The sequence below is a fragment of the Dermochelys coriacea genome, chromosome 8, assembly GCF_009764565.3.
Source record: "Dermochelys coriacea isolate rDerCor1 chromosome 8, rDerCor1.pri.v4, whole genome shotgun sequence".
In the NCBI taxonomy this organism is placed as follows: Eukaryota; Metazoa; Chordata; order Testudines; family Dermochelyidae; genus Dermochelys; species Dermochelys coriacea.
This window is the reverse complement of record NC_050075.1, coordinates 49239577-49256032: the sequence shown is the minus strand read 5'-3', so window position 1 is coordinate 49256032 and position 16456 is coordinate 49239577. Positions and strand designations below refer to the sequence as shown.

Here is a 16456-nt window from a genome sequence, read left to right as displayed (position 1 = left end):
CAAGGTCCCACAGCCAGAACCATCTGTAACACTATCAGCCAAAACACTATCAGCTTAGAGAAAGTCTGACGTGGTATTAAAAGTCGCTCCATTTGCAGGAATCTTGCCTATATTAAGCATTCCAATGTTATCCACAGAAGGAATTTTAGAAAAAGAGTCCTTAATGTATACCAGTGTTTCTCAACCTGAACTTTAAAAAAAAAAAAAAAAAAAAAAAAAAAAAAAACAGAAAACATGACCCTCCTCCCCCAGTAAGACTTGAAAAATTGCAACCCCCTACCTTAAATATAATTAAGTCAATTATGAATAATACTCAGGACCAGTGCTAGAGGGTGGCAAGCAGGGCAACTGCCCAGGACTCAACACTTCAGGAGGCCCCATGAAGCTAAGTTACATGCGGGAGCCCCGCTACTTGGGACTCGAGCATGTAACTTAGCTTTATGGGGCCCCAGGCAATTTCCCTGCTTGCCACCCCCTAATGCTGGCTTTGCACTTGTGACCTCCCTAATGAAACCTTCATTAGACAAACAGATTTGCTCACTCAGGTCTGTTCCTTTTGCAAATATATACAGCAAGAACAAAAGTAAAGGATTTTAAGAATCTGCCCAAACACCAAAGTCAATTAACTTAAATAAATTGTAATATAAATCACAATCTTTCAATGCAAGAGATTCTTACTATGCATTAAAAAAAAAAGTGTACTTTTAGTTGAGGTTTCTCATCTTTTGCACAGGGATCCTCAGGTTGCTGATGAACCAAGACAAATTCTTCACTGTTTAACGTGGACATGGATTCAGATGATTGACTACATTTATCAAATGACGACCGGACTTCCATTTCAGGACTGCAATCCCCTCCTGCTGCACCAAGCTAATAAAAAAAAATGTACAAACACTGAGTCAGCTCTGAAACTATATGCAGCTATCCTTTTCTAATTGATAAATATATTTAATAGCAGTTGCAGAAGAAAAATAATGCCTAACAAAAATAACAGAATATTTTAAATTATATAAACATAATGGTTAATGGGAACTCGAGAGTTTTTATTTTTTGGTCTCCCAAACCATTATTTTAGATAGCAAGACCCTATAAGAGACATTCATTTTCCTTCCCTTCTTGACCATTCAAAGGGAAGGTGAAAAACAATCTAAAAATATACTAATTAAAAAGGAGAAGGGATTAAAATACTCCATTCTGAATTGTCATTTTCATTTTTTCAAAACCCCAACCACAAAATACAATTATTTGGCATGCTCTATGGTGGCTCTAGAGCAGGGGTTCTCAAACTTTTGTACTGGTGACCCCTTTCACATAGCAAGCTTATGAGTGCAACCCCCCTTTTATAAAATAAAAACAATTTTTAATATATTTAACACCATCATAAATGTAAACTGGGGTTTGGGGTGGAGGCTGACAGCTTGCAACCCCCCCCCCACATAATAACCTCACAAACCCGAGTGGCCCCGACCCCCAGTTTGAGAACCCCTGCTCTAGAGCCAAAACAAGCCTTTGGCTCTTCCCTAAAGAATGGTGGCTTTATTGTGCCCATGTCGACACATGTAACTCCAGCAAAGATCAAGAACATAAATATGACCTTGAAAATTTGACTTCCTCTGGGCTTGTAGACGTTACAATCAGAAATCCTGGAATCACTGCAGAACTCCATTCTATCCAGGGACTGATTTATACAGATTTTATATAGTACACTCTTGTCAGAAGGCCGTGCTTCCAGCAAAGCCACCGTCCTGTGGTTGCAACTACTGTGGTATAGATTACCAGCTGGGGTTAACGTTTTAGCTGTACCTGTGCTCTTTCAGACATCATTTCAAAAACATGCATATATTGAAGAAATATTTTCAGAAGAATGATGTAATGTGAGCTCCACCCAAGCCTAGTTAAGAGATTCAGTGTTGCAATAAACTTTGTTCCAGAGTTTAAAAATCTCTGCTAAAAATGTTCTCTCACTTAATGGCTTAATAATAATCCCTTCCAGCACCACATTGGAAATGCATGAGAATAAAGACACAGGGAGGAAAGTGCAGTGATGTAATTATTACACTAACTACAACAATTAATGTCTGTATAATGCTTTGAAAATTTAACATGCTATATAAGTGCTTGGAGCTCACTTACTATATTACTTTATTATAGAGAAATTCCTGTTATAATGAAGTGGGGTGAAAGTGCTTCAACGCACTTCAAGGGATTTGAACTGCTCTTGATTTTCACTGAAGATTCACTTTGGAATAAAATTTCATTGCCCTTTTCTTTGAATGCAGCAATTAGTCACCATGACAAATATGCTCAATCCCTGTCTACATTAGAACTCCTACTGTTGCTAGCACCCATAGTTGCACCATTGCTACAAGATAAAATATTTTAATATAGACAAGGCTTGGCTGAAACCTGGTAGGAGAAATTGCCACTATCCCCACTATGGTGAGGAACCATAAGTATGCCTCTCAATATTATTGATGCTGCTCCCTTAGGAAGGAGATTTGGCTTTTGTAAAGGGCCCTATGCAAACACTGCTGATAAAGGCCCCAAAGCTACAGGGAATAAGAAGAGGCCCTACCACTACTCCAAACATATTTGGTGGGCAGGTGGGAGGATATTTTTCCAAGTAGGCCTCATTTCATTATAGTGAAACTCCACTTAGTGAATTTTTGCACATGCTTGGCGAAGGGAAATGGGGGGGAAGAACAGGACTATAATATAAAAGAGGATTGTGCTACATTGATTATTTTTCTGATTATTAAGTAATCTGAATTCTACCAGCAAATCAAGTCTTTCTGAAACAAAAATGTGCAGTAAAACCAACCTGTCTCCTCAAGAAATAATGTTATCCTGCAAGACTGTTTTCCTGGACAGCTTTTCTATTTGATTAACTTCAATGTTATTTATTATTCGTATTCAGGTACAATGTAGGAGCCCCAGTCCTGCTGTATTAGGTGCTGTACAAAACAACAAAACAAAAGAAACACTTCTTCCCCACAGAACTTGCAATCTAAGTACAACACAAGAGACAACAGGTGGAAAAAAGGTAGAGGAGCACAAGAAATGAGGCAATACCGGGGGAGGGATAGCTCAGTGGTTTGAGCATTGGCTCGCTAAACCCAGGGTTGTGAGTTCAATCCTTGAGAGGGCCATTTGGGGCAAAAATTGGGGATTGGTCCTGCTTTGAGCAGGGGGTTGGACTAGATGATCTCCTGAGGTCCCTTCCAACCCTGATATTCTATGATTATGAACAGGGATCCTAGAAATCCATTTGCCACAGGAAAACATGGAATTTACATTTTTGCACAGAATCTTTAGTTTTTACCTTTTGTGAAAAAATAAACACATATATTAACTGTTAACTAAAGTTAACTGAAAGTACCAGTGTCACTTACTCAATGTGCACAACCTCCACCTCTTGTAGTTGATTTCTGAATGCACTTTAAAATTTACATAGCTAAACATACTCCAATAAACTGCTTCCGAGGTATAGAGGTTTTTTCAACAGTATATATGGATTCCTGGTTTAATGCATTTCAAATTTCACTTCAGCCTCCAGACGTGAGAAATTAAAGTTATGAGAAGATGCCAAAAAATCACCCCTAAAACCTTGTCACTGACTTTGGCAAGGACAACATTTCATGGTAATGTGCAGTTCTGTACTGTATGCACCAAAGCTGTAGATTACATTCGAAGGCAGACAAATACAAAGTGCAACTATATTAATTTTATTACAATGATTAATGGCACTGGTAGGCTTCAAACTTGCTTTAAAATGTTAAATATATCAATAAAATAGTGTGTTCAACTGACAGGGTGAATAAAAGTCAGTGATTTTTTAAAAACAATGTAAAAATGTAAAAATTTAATGTAATGTAAACGTAAAAAATGTAAATAATCAGATTTTTTTTAATTTAATTTTGGATTTTTTTGATAAAATGCTTTTTGAGGAAAAAACCTATCTAAAGATACATTATAGCTCAAAGGTATCCCATTATGGAATAGGGACTATAAATTCTAATTCTATAGTATGAGACAATATGTTCATGTACTGTTTAAGAAAAGTTTTGTAAATGAGTTCCAATAGATCATGGATTAGGGAACCAATCTTATGGGGTCTCAGGGGCTTCTGTATAGATTATTTAGGTGAATCTTTCTATCTATCCAATGGGACTTAGTGCTAAGTCCAATAGACACCATCAGAGATGCTTAGTTTTGCAGTTCTCAAACTGTGGATTTGTGTCTCCAGAGATAAAATGCTTGTTAACAGCAAAAATGTTTTTAAATAAATAAATGAATAAAATAAATAAATAAGTAGAGGTGAGAAATAACAGACCACAACCCTATTGTCCCTCTGCAAATTTCTCTACACAGAGTCAATCCATTACCTCTCTCTAAAAGTGCAAAGTTTCAAAAAGTTCAATGATTTAGGGAAGATTATATATGGACAAGGAGAAGTCTGGAGATACATGTGAGAAGGGAGGGTCAGGCAGTAGAAACAAAAGTGAAACTGTTTGAGCACCATATTCCAGAAGTCTTGAGGTCTTTTCTGAGGGTAGCCTTCATTGATTTGAGATCTACTATACCATTCTCTCACTAGAAGCAGCAGGCCATAAAAGAGACCCAGTTTGGGAATATTTTAATGAAGTTCCTCTACCTGTGGGTAAGACAGGCATGCATGCAAAAAGCAAACAGTGCAACAAAGAAATGCAAGGCCTGGTTGCCCGAATGAAACAACATCATGAGAAGTGTTCCTTCTCAGTAGGAAGCTGCCTTGAAGATAATGAAAGGAACATGTCTGAACATGCAGGATCTTCAGGTTGGTAAACTTTTTTAGTTCATACTTCTTTCTTAAAGACTGCCTCTCTTCCTTATGGACTATTCTTGAATTCTCATGTTTGAGCAAAAAAATATAGTTGTTACTCTAGGGTATTATCATTTTAGATGCAGTTGTGATCAAAAATAAATAGACAGATCTTCCTTTTACAATTTCACCTTTAAAGTAGTACTGAGTGTCAGTCAATGCAATGAGTAATACTAAATTAGCAGTATGGTGGTAATAATGAAATAACTGCATTGACTTATTTTGTTTAGGAGAATCCATCCTCAACATACAAGAGTCTGAAGACTATCCACCTTCAAGATCACCATCATTTTCTATAGTTTCAGAGTTATCTGCCAATGATAGTGTTTCAGTCACATCATGTATGGCACATAGCCACAGTATATCACCTGTAGCAAAAAGAAAAAAAATCTCCATCATCCAGAAACAACCATAGAGAAGTTTGTGATAAGAACCAGCACATTACAAAAAGAGATGATTGATGGAAAAACTGCCTGGTTTGTTTATGCAACAAACTCTCCTTTCCGTATGATTGAGAACCCATATTTCTTTAACATGATTCAGTCATTAAGACCAGGATACAGTCCACCCAACAGAGCAGATGTCGCAGGCAAATTGCTGGATAAAGTGTATGAAACAGAAATTGAGCAGTGTGAAAAAGGTCTAGAGGGTAAAACTGTTAACCTTAGTCTTGATGGGTGGAGCAATGTCCACGATGATCCTGTGGTACATGCTTGTGTGACCACAGAAGGGAACGTCTTCCTTACAGAAACAATTGATACATCAGGAAATGCACACACATCAGAACACTCACAAGAAGTAGCAGTAAAAGCTAAAAAAAACTCAAATGTCTAGTATGCAGCTTGGTCACAGACAACACTGCAAATGTATGCAAGATTAGAAAAAATTATTTAGAAGAGAGTCCGAAGCTAACAGCATACAGTTGCAGTGCTCATTTGATGCACCTCCTAGTCAAAGACTTAAGTGTTCCAGAAATAAAGGCTAATGTGGTTGAAATTGCAAAATACTTCCATAACCACCACTTTGCAGCAGTTTGGGGCTAGCTGGGGACGAGGAGTGAAGTGCAGAGTAGTTGTCTGGCTCACTGCCCTCCAAAATGGACCCGGTTGAGGGGTCCTGTTCTCTGTACCTACAAGCTCTGTTTTAGACCGTGTTCTTGTCATTTAATAAACCTCTGTTTTACTGGCTGGCTAAGAGTCACATCTGACTACGAAGTTGGGGTGCAGGACCCCCTTGCTTCCAGGACCCCGCCTGAGCTGACTCACTGTGGGAAGCGCACGGAGAGGCAGAGGATGCTGAATGCTCCGAGGTCAGACGCAGGAAGGTGGAAGCTGTGTGAGCTTTTGACCTGAAGACAGTCTGCTCACAGAGAAGAGACTTCACCAGAGTCCTGCCTGGCTTTGTAGAGAGCAGTTCCAGAGCATTGCCCAGGGACTCCTTGACACCTTCTAAAAATGAAAACCTACATCTATCCCTGTGCTGTGAAGAATACATATTAAGTTTATAACAACCAACAAGAATGCACTTTTATGTAGAAATCCATGATTAAATCACTAGTCTTCCTGACTAGTGATTTAAATCAAATCCACCCTATCAACTAATATCTATATATCGTGGCTAGGGAAACTAAAGTTCAGCATTTCATTTAAATCATGGAAAAACACAGATTTTTATGTATTTTTTAATCAGAGAATTTTGGGTTTTTATCACGGAAAACTAGGATTCTGCTGATCAGTATGGCAGGCAATGGTCTCAGCACACTTGCTGTCTAGCTATTGTCAAGTTGTTGTTTTTTTAAGACATCCTGGCAAAGGACAGTTTTAACAAAGTACATTTGCAAATGTTTACAGAAAGCTCCTCCCAAGCATGAGAGGCAGTATGGTTTAAAGCACAAAAGTGCTTGTCTGAAAATTTTATCAGTGGGCAACAAACACCGGCTTCATTGGCAGGAGATGGGAGTCAACATCTCACTAGCGAAAGAGAATAAGCAGCGTGGTGTTAGGCTGCAAAGGGTCTTGAAAGTGAAGACAAGAAGTTAATGTTTCATGTGACGGAGAAAGAAGAGCCAATGGATGCAAAGAGAAGGATGACATGGTTAAAGTGATGAGGGAAATGACCTTTGTGATTTTTTTTAAATAAACGTGGGTGGTGCAAAATTGCATTTACCAAGTCCAGAGAACACATTGCAGTAATTGAGATGCAAGAGGACAGCATGAACAAGCATTCTGGAAATGTGGATAGATAGATAAGAAAAGGTCATATCCAGGGCCACCTCTAGGCATATGCAGAATACGCAGCTGTGTAGGGCACCATGAAATTTGGGGCACCAAATTGCCCCAAATTTCATAGTCCCCTAAGCAGCTGCATGCTGCATACGTGGCAGCACCAACTCCAGTGGCCAGCTCTATCCCCCCGCAGACCCCCACGCGGGTTGCACCCCCTGCAAGGGGCAGGGCCATCTCTTGGAGGGGGGGTCAATTCCCTCCGCCCTGCCGCTTAGTCTCCGCCCCTGATCCACCCCCATTCCATCTCGTCCCTCAGCGATGGACGCAGCCCAGAGGATTAGCAGGGGGCTTGCGCCGGCCGCAGTGCTCGGGCCCAACCCCGTACTCACTGGCAGGAAGCAGAGCAACCTGCCCCCAGCCCGCTCCACTGTGGCAGCTCCCAGCCATGTTGCTCCGCTTCCCGCTGCTGGTGAGTGCAGGGGGCATACCTCCAAGCAACAGGGCTGGGGCCTGGGCTGGAGAAGCGGAGAGGGCTGGGTCGCTGCACCTCCCGCTACCGGTGAGTGCTAGGGGTGGGGCTTTCCCCAACACACCCAAACACCCCGACGCAAGCAACACAGCTGGGCCCGGGGAAGCAGAGCGGGCTGGGACCGGGTCGCTCCGCTTCCCGCTGCCGGCGCCAGGCCCCCTCGCACTAATCCCTCGGGCTGCTCTGGGCCTGTGGGGGCCCCCCAAAGCGGCTCCTAACAGCTCCTGCCTCTTGAGCACAGCCCATCCCCCCCGCAGGGAGGATAAGGCATGTGCTTGGGCTGCATAGAGCACCATAATTGGTAGGGATGGCCCTGGTCATATCTTAGCTATGTTATGCAAAAAGAGTCAAAGATTTTGACACAGCCTGAATGGGAGGGTAATTTCAGATTCAAATCTAGGCCTCGTGTCTTTTCAAGATACCCTCTTTTAGATACTAAAGAAGTTTGATATATTGTCATATGGCAAACAGCAACTTTACAGCAGCATTTGTATTCTAATATAGAATTTCTGCTCTGTCACAAGAGTAACTTAAGCAGTCTCATCTCAGAGACAGTTGACAGTCATTCAGCACCTTTAGCACCACAATATAGAACACAAGTGGGTGTCAGTACTTTTGTCTTGTGCTGTGAGGATAGTTGGGACTGAGGTACAAAAGTAAAAATGGCTTCCCCAGAGTACAAGCGGAAGAATGAACATGCTACTCAGTACTTTTTTGATGCTGAAATGCATGAATGAACCACAGAAGTGATTTGATTTCTCATCTCCCTCAGACCATTCTAGTCATGTGCTATTTTGATAGCAAAGGTTTTGTACACAAAAGTTAGTATGACACCATCCATGAGCCAAATTAGCTTCCCATACCATGTACGAATTAGCTACCAAGTACTAAGAATTATCAGCTTGAGTTACATTCCAGAGTATATAGCATAAGTATTAGAATGACTGCCTAAAGACAACATGATATACACTCCCAAAAAGCACACCAAATTTAAAAGTTAACCTCAATTTTTTTAAATGAGCTGCCTATAAGAAAAAATATTCACATATACCACATAATAAACATTTGGATGTTGATACATCATACAGCTGAATACTTATCAAGTGACATAGTAATAATCGAGTAAAACCTGTTAAGTGATCCATACAGATTAAAATATCTTTATGAGGCAACTGACTATCTTGTGGAGCAGGGGAAGGGGCCAAACACAGACAGTAATGTAATGATGTAACATGCTCTTTTATTACCGAAAGAAAACAGAGGCAGTTCCTTACTGACTTTCTGGTTGCTTCTAGACAACAGGAGGTTATGAGGACTCTCTCTTCGGTATCTAGATTTACTCTTCTTGTATAGTAGCACCTTCCCCATCTCTCTCACTACCAGCGGTTTTGAATTTAAATTCTTCCCTTCCCAGAACATAGCAATTTAAAATGTCAGAAACGTTAATGGGTTTGGTTTCATGGAACAAGATCGAAGTTATGATGTAGCAGGCCGACAGACAGGTTTATATATTCTAAACTAAATCTACATATCACACATTCAAGTTTGGCCTATTATAACCCACAATATGATCACAAGACTACTCTAGAAGCTCTCTTTCCTGGAACATATATGGCTGCAGTAAAGATGGGGAAGCAGCTTCCTAGGAGAGAGGCACTCCTAGAGCCCAGGAAAAGACAGTTATTTACCTTTCGTAATTGTTCTTCGAGATGTGTTGTTCATGTCCATTACAATTAGGTGTGCAGGCGTCGCATGCATCGACGTCAGAAACTTTTTCCCTTAGCAGCTCCCGCTGGGACGGCAGAGGAGCCCCATGCACCCTTATGGTGCTGTATATAATATCCAGCCAGCCCGACCCCCCCCTTAGTTCCTTCTTGCTGTCGACTCCAACAGAGAGGAAGGGGAGGGAGGGTATTGTAATGGACGTGAACAACGCATCTCGAAGAACAACAGTTACGAGATATAAGTAACTGTCTTTTCTTCTTCAAGTGCTTGTTGATGTTCATTCCAATTAGGTGACTTCCAAGCTGACCATTGGAAGTGGGTAAGAGCCCAGGAATGTCTGACTGGAGAACAGCCCTGCAGACCGCTGATTCATCTCTGGCCTGTTGGTTGATGGCATAGTGAGATGTAAATATATGCAATGAGGACCAGATAGCTGCTTTGCAGTTTTCGTGGATGGGTACATGAGCCAGAAAGGCAGTCAAAAATGCTTGCACTCTCGTTGAATGGGCTGTGATTGCTGGATCTGGGACCTTAGCCAGCTCATGGCAAGTGCGAATGCAGTCTGTGATTCAGGACAAAATACGCTAAGAAGATAGAATGAAAGTCCTTCGTTCTATCAGCTATGGCCATGAACAGTTAGGTTGATTTGCGAAAAGGTCTCGTGCGTGTTATGTAGAATGCTAGGGCTCTTTGAACATCTAGCGTATGCAATCTCTGCTGCTGTGGGCTTGTGTGAGGCTTTGGAAAAAACACAGGTGGACAAATGTCCTGTCCCATGTGGAACTGGGAGATCACCTTGAGGAAGAAACTAGGGTGCAGTCTAAGTTGCACCTTGTCCTTATGAAACACCGTATAAGGGGGTTCGGAGGAGAGAGCTTTTAGTTCAGACATTCTCCTCACCAATGTAATGGCCACCAAGAACGATACCCCCGATGAAAGGTAAAGGAGGGAACAAATAGCCAGGGGACTCCCAATGAGTAGACCTTCCTGCCAAAGAGATCCAATCATCTGGCCTCTTTCAACCTCGGTGCCAAGACCTGCTGACCCTGGCGTTCTTTTTCATTCACAGCTGACGCAACCAGGCAGCAGGATGGGAGAACAAGAATTCATGGCCTTGAGATGGGGCAAAGTATTTTCTCTCCACTCCCCTGGCCGTTGGGTAATAGAATCTGGGGTTTTCCAGATTGTCTTATAATTACTCTGGATAGTCTTGATCAGTGGTAATGCTACCCTTGAGGGTCCTTCCGGAGCCAGGATATCAACCATCGGATCCTCAGGCTCAACAGCATCTTCCACCTGAAGGCCCATATTAAGAGCAATTAGGTGGAGAAGTTCTTGCTGAGCCCTATGGTCGATAGGTGGGGGTCCTGATACAGATGTTCCTGCCAGCTTCATCTGGGGTGGATAAGGATGTGTGCTGAGGCTGGTTGCCACCGTCCTGAGCCTCCTGTAATCCTCCATAGTCCTGGACCTTGTTGGGGCCTGTCAAGGCTGTTGCCTCTTCAGAGGCAGACTGTGCCTTCTGAGGTCTTGGGATCATGCTTCTCAGTAGTGGTGCAGGCAATGGACCTGCCTCTGTTGGCTGCTCTGGGGGGTCCGAGATTGGTCTAGAGAGAGTGCCTCTCTTGCCCTCAAGGTGCGTTTATATGGCGACCTTGAGTGGTGTCGCATTGAGTGCACTGACCTGGAGGCTCTAGAAAATGTGCCCTGTTGTTGGTGATAGGCTCATGGGGTCCAAAAGGACCACTGGGTGGGAGAGGTGGCCACTGCGGCTGCCAGGCTGTGTGGGACTCTCTGCTGGTCTTGGTCTGGTGCCTGCTATAACTCAAGCGGCCTGAGTCAGCTTCGGAGGCTGATGGGGTGGACCAAGGCAGTGCAGATGATCGTTGCACCACCGTGGGGTGCCGAGAGGTGTGGGCCACGGACCAGTACCGAGATGATTGTGATAGTGAGCGGTACCGGCTATCCCGAGACCTGGACCACCTTAGAGCATATGGTGCTGGGGAAGTGGCTGGTACCGTGTTTCGGTGCCAAGTAACCGAGGACGACATGGAGCGGTGCTGGGTCCTCATTGAGGGCACTTCTTCATCTGGTGCCGTAACCTCATGTGGGGTTGTCGGTGCCGGGGAGTGGCGTTATAGTGAGCTCAAACGGGAGCGGTGCCGTGAGCGGCGCACCATTGCCAGTTTCCCTCCAGATAGCACCCGTCTGGGTGGTGCCAGAAGCTTCTCCCTGCATGGGATGGGATTGGGCGCCAAAAGTTCGACGAGGTCTTTTGCTGCCTCAAATGTGTCAGGCGTGGAGGGGGGTTCCAAGATCACATCTAGACACTGGTCTGCGCTGAAGTCGCTGGGCGCCGGACTCAACGGTGCCAGTTCCTGATAGGAAACAGAGTCCTGTCTCTGAGTTGTAGGAGATGCTCTGAGTGTCTCGATTGCTCTTTGAGGGGAGTGTCCTCTTTTCCCTTTCTTATGGCACTTGGCCAGTGCTGGGGAGCTTGAGTGCTGCCGGGGCTGGTCAGCTTGTCTCGATGCTGGGAATCTCTAGATCCTGGTGCCGAATCACACACCAATGCCAGGGCACTTCGCACTAAGGAACTTGGGCCCGGTACCAGGCATTCTGGGGCCGCTGGTTGTAACACAGCCTCCATGAGCAGCTGCTTAAGATGAAAGTCTCTTTCTTTCTTAGTGCAGGGCTTAAAGGCCTTGCAAATTTTGCAGCCCTCAGCCTGGTGTGCCTCCCCCAGACACCTAAGGCAGGAGTTGTGGGGGTCGCTGTTGGGCATAGACTTGTAGCAGGTAGCACAAGCTTTAAATCCTTGGGCTTGCGGCATGCCCCGCAGCCCAAGGCTGGTGGTTGAAACTAATTCCCAGTCACCTCTAGCTAAATTGTACCTAACTAACTTATTAACTATCTAACAACAAACTGTCTAACTGGTAAAACGAGTTTGCTAAGGGATCACTCGCAAGCGAGAGAGCACATTCCAATGCCGCCACAGACAGTAAGAAGTAATCGAAGTGGGGTCAGTCTTGCAGGGTACTATATACAGTGCCATAAGGGCGCCACTAGAAGGCTCCTCTGACATCCCAATGGGAGCTGCTAAGGGAAAACGTTTCCAATGTCCGTGCACGTAACGCGTGCACAGCTAATTGGAATGGACGTGAACAAGCACTCAAAGAAGTAGTATTGGTTTCCACATTGGGCTCAAATCTAAGAATTTTCTATTATTCTATACCTCCCCCAACCTCCATTTTGTAGGTCCACTTTCCATATGAATAACCCAAATTACACCTGTGGATGATGACAATTCTTGTTGATTGACATTGACATCCCCCTTACTAAATTCTGAATAAGAGCACTTATGCTGACCACAGTCTTGTTAAATTCACTGTTGGTGCTATCTAAGTTACTAACAGCAGCAGAGGCACTGGAGCAGTCTGACTGCAGACTCAGAAAGACAACAGTATACCACTTGACATTTGGAATGTTCTCTCCACACCTGTACAGATTAGAGCTTTGTATTTACAGTAAAAATTTAAATTCTACACAAGATAATGGCTCAGGCAGCCACACTCACTCCCATAGGCAAATTTATTTTATCAAGCCTTGATCAGAGATACAGTACACATGCTGGTGCAGAAATCCCTAAAAAAAACACAAAGTACATTTTTTTGTTTCAACTATTGAGCATTACATAAACTAGTAATATACCTCCTAGGAATGCAGAAAACTCAAATGGAATTTTTTTTTGCCAAATACGTCACATTTTTAACTCCAAACTGAGTCCTGTTTTTAAATTTGAAGAGGATTACATATTTTGGACTTGACAAAAATTAAACGTTTTTATCTAGTTATCCCATTTTATCTAGTTTTAAAATAGAAACACCACATGCAACAATCTACGTTGGGCAAGTCTTAAGAATTGTGCTGACACTGTAGAAGACAGGATGGTTAAGGCAATGGACAGGACTCAGGAGATTTGAATTAAATTGCTGCCTGTCTCCTCCACAGATTTCCTGTGTGATTTTGGGGCAGTCACTTAATCTTTTGGGGCCTCAGTTTCCAATTCTTGCTCATATGTAGCTTCCAATTATCCAATCCTTCTTCTGTGTTGTGTACTTAGAGCATAAGCTCTTTGGGAAAGGGACTGTCTCTTAATATACATTTGTACAGTGCCTAGCACAATGGGGCCCTGATGTTGACTGTATTACAGAAGTGCCTTATAGATCCAAACAGCTTTTCATGTTTAGTGCTATGAACTAAAAAGAAAACCACAGCAGAATGAGATTAAATTAACCTCATTGCTCCTTTCTTGAAATAGAAATGCTTCAATATAAAACACTAACAATTTCTAACAGGAAGTAAGTTTCCTGTGCTCTCAGAGCAACCAAAAGCAAGCTCCTAATGTGCACGTTTCTCATCTAAGATAACAAGGGCAGGACAGGCAAACTCTTGCTTAGTAAAGCTGACCTATTTTGTCTTCAAGTAGATGATGTAAACTCAGTAGTTTTGCCAACTGATCACAAAATGAAAGTGTGATAAAAAGAAAACAAAAAAAAAAGTTACTTACCAGTAACTGTGATTCTTGAATAGTTGCTTTGTACTTGCATGTATTCTGGGAAAGGTGCCACCTCTGGCATCTGAATTCCGGGAACTTTCTGAAAAGCTATGTCCGTTGGGGCTACATGAGCTGCATTTTATGCTGCTGAGCAATCAGCATCCGAGATCATAAGGGAAGTGCAGTCCTTAACTGCTTCAGTTTCCTCACCTAAACCTCAGAGTCCAAGGTATATAGGAATTCAGAGGCAGAGGGGAAGATGGGTAGAGTGAGAATATACAGCGGCAACTCCCAAGGAACCACAGTTACCAGTAACCTCTTACTTCTTCAAGGGCCGCTGGGCACTTCCACTCAAAAAGGGAGATTAATGAGCGGAACTGGCCAGACAGAAGGTGGGCTGAGGAGTTCTTAGTTAAACCGGAAAGAAACATTGCTCTCCTCAATCCAGCATCAGAGCAGGATGTTAAGTCCAGAGGCTAATGTACAGTAAATGCACTTACTGACCACCACACAGCTATTCTGCATGTTTCTATAACAGGGATATGTTTAACTCAAGCCATGAAAGCAACTGTAACTCTAGTTAAGTGAGCCCTAAGACCTGCAGATATGGGCATTTTAGCTATGTCATAACAAGTTTTAATTCAGGACCTTATCCACTAAATCCCTCTTGCACTTTTCCCCAGGAACTGCAATAAAGTGAGAGAAGATGGAGAAGACTAATGCAGAATCAGGTGACAGGCCCTTCTCACAATCTCATACCAAAAAAAATCTCTTCCATATTGAGTAACAATTCTAAGTTGAAAACGTCTTAGATTGTAGTAGAGGATAGCTTGAACTTGAACATGTTGCATCTATGAAAGTCAATATCCTATGACTCATGTTGCCTGGTATAGAGACTCTGGATTGTGAGGGAAAACTAGACCATCACTTTGGGATATAAGATGCTAATAAAACAGCTCTAGAATACCAGTATATCTTTGCTACTTTGGCCAATGAGAGCAAGCCTCTGTCTTGATTCACTTTTTGAATTACCAATTCCCCTCATTTCTATAGAGGGAAGTTTTTTTAGTGTATTGTTTTTGCAGCTAGTTTATAGTTGAACCACCCACCTTTCCTGAAATCACTATGTCCTCTGTAAATAATTTTCCCATACAACAAGGTGTTGTGTTTTCACCTGCATTTATGCTATGGGATAATACTTGACCAGGAGTGTCAATTTCTTTAAAGATCCCTCTCCTCTGGAGGATGGAAGACTGGTCAATTACAAGAACAGATTGATAAAGCACACAACCGCTTAAAAAAAAAAAAGTTTTAACCTTTTCTAAAAATTAGGGCTGTCGATTAATCACAGTTAACTCACGTGATTAACTCAAAATTTATCACGATTAACCGCAGTTTTAATTGCGCTGTAAAACAGAATACCAATTGAAATTTATTAAATTTTGGATGTTTTTCTACATTTTCATATATATTGATTGTGTTGCAATTGAAATCAAAGTGTATATTTTTTATTACAAATATTTGCACTGTAAAAATGATAAATTTTATTTTTCAATTCACCTCATAAGCACTATAGTGCAATCTCTGTCGTGAAAGTGCAACTTACAAATATAGTTTTTTTTTTTCATAACTGCACTTAAAAACAAAATATAAAACTTCAGAGCCTACAATCACCATTCCAAAGGACATGCTTCCAAGCTCATGACACATGAAAAAAATAATGCGTTAATTAAATTTGTGACTGAACTCCCTGAGGGAGAATTGTATGTCCCCTGCTCTGTTTTACCTGCATTCTGCCACAAATTTCATGTTACAGCAGTCTCGGATGATGACCCAGCATATGTTGTTCATTTTAAGAACACTTTCACGGCTGATTTCACAAAACACAAAGAAGGTACCAATGTGAGATTTCTAAAGATAGCTACAGCACTCGACACAAAGTTTAAGAATCTTAAGTGCCATCCAAAATCTGAGAGGGACGAGGTGTGAAGCATGCTTTCAGAAGTCTTAAAAGAGCAACACTCTGATGTGGCATCTACAGAACCTGAACCATCAAAAAAGAAAATCAACCTTCTGCAGTGGCATCTGACTCAGATAATGAAAATGAACGTGCATCGGTCCACACTGGTTTGGATTGTTATCAAGCAGAACCCATCAACTGCATGGATGCATGTCCCCTGGAATGGTGGTTGAAGCACGAAGGGACATATGAATCTTTAGCACATCTGGCAGGTAAATATCTTGCAATGCTGGCTACAATAGTGCTATTAAATGCCTATTCTCACTTTCAGGTGACACTGTAACCAAGAAGTGGGTAGTATTATCTCCTGCAAACGTAAATAAATTTATTTGTCTGAGCTATTGGCTTCACAAGAAGTAGGACTGAGTGGACTAACAGGCTGTAAAATTTTACATTTAAAAATAAAACAATGCAGTTATTTTTTGTGCATAATTCTACATTTTAAGTCTAACTGTCACGATAAAGAGATTGTATTAAAGTACTTGTATTAGGCAAATTGAAAAATACATCTTGTTTTTTTTTTACAGTGCAAATAATT

At 42.0% G+C, this 16456-nt stretch overlaps 1 protein-coding gene across 5 annotated transcripts in view; it reads right to left on the bottom strand.

Moving 5' to 3' along the window:
* Positions 1-16456, bottom strand: part of RABGAP1L (RAB GTPase activating protein 1 like) — a 531206-nt gene that overhangs the window by 467807 nt on the left and 46943 nt on the right. For 3 of the 5 annotated variants that reach the window (XM_038413497.2, XM_038413504.1, XM_043491093.1), the window contains exon 2: positions 703-870. In XM_038413497.2, coding sequence (XP_038269425.1) covers positions 703-870 — 168 coding nt within the window. Of the gene's footprint in view, positions 1-702; positions 871-2821; positions 2844-16456 lie in introns of those variants that run through there. The other 2 variants (XM_043491094.1, XM_043491095.1) reach the window with 2 other exon arrangements.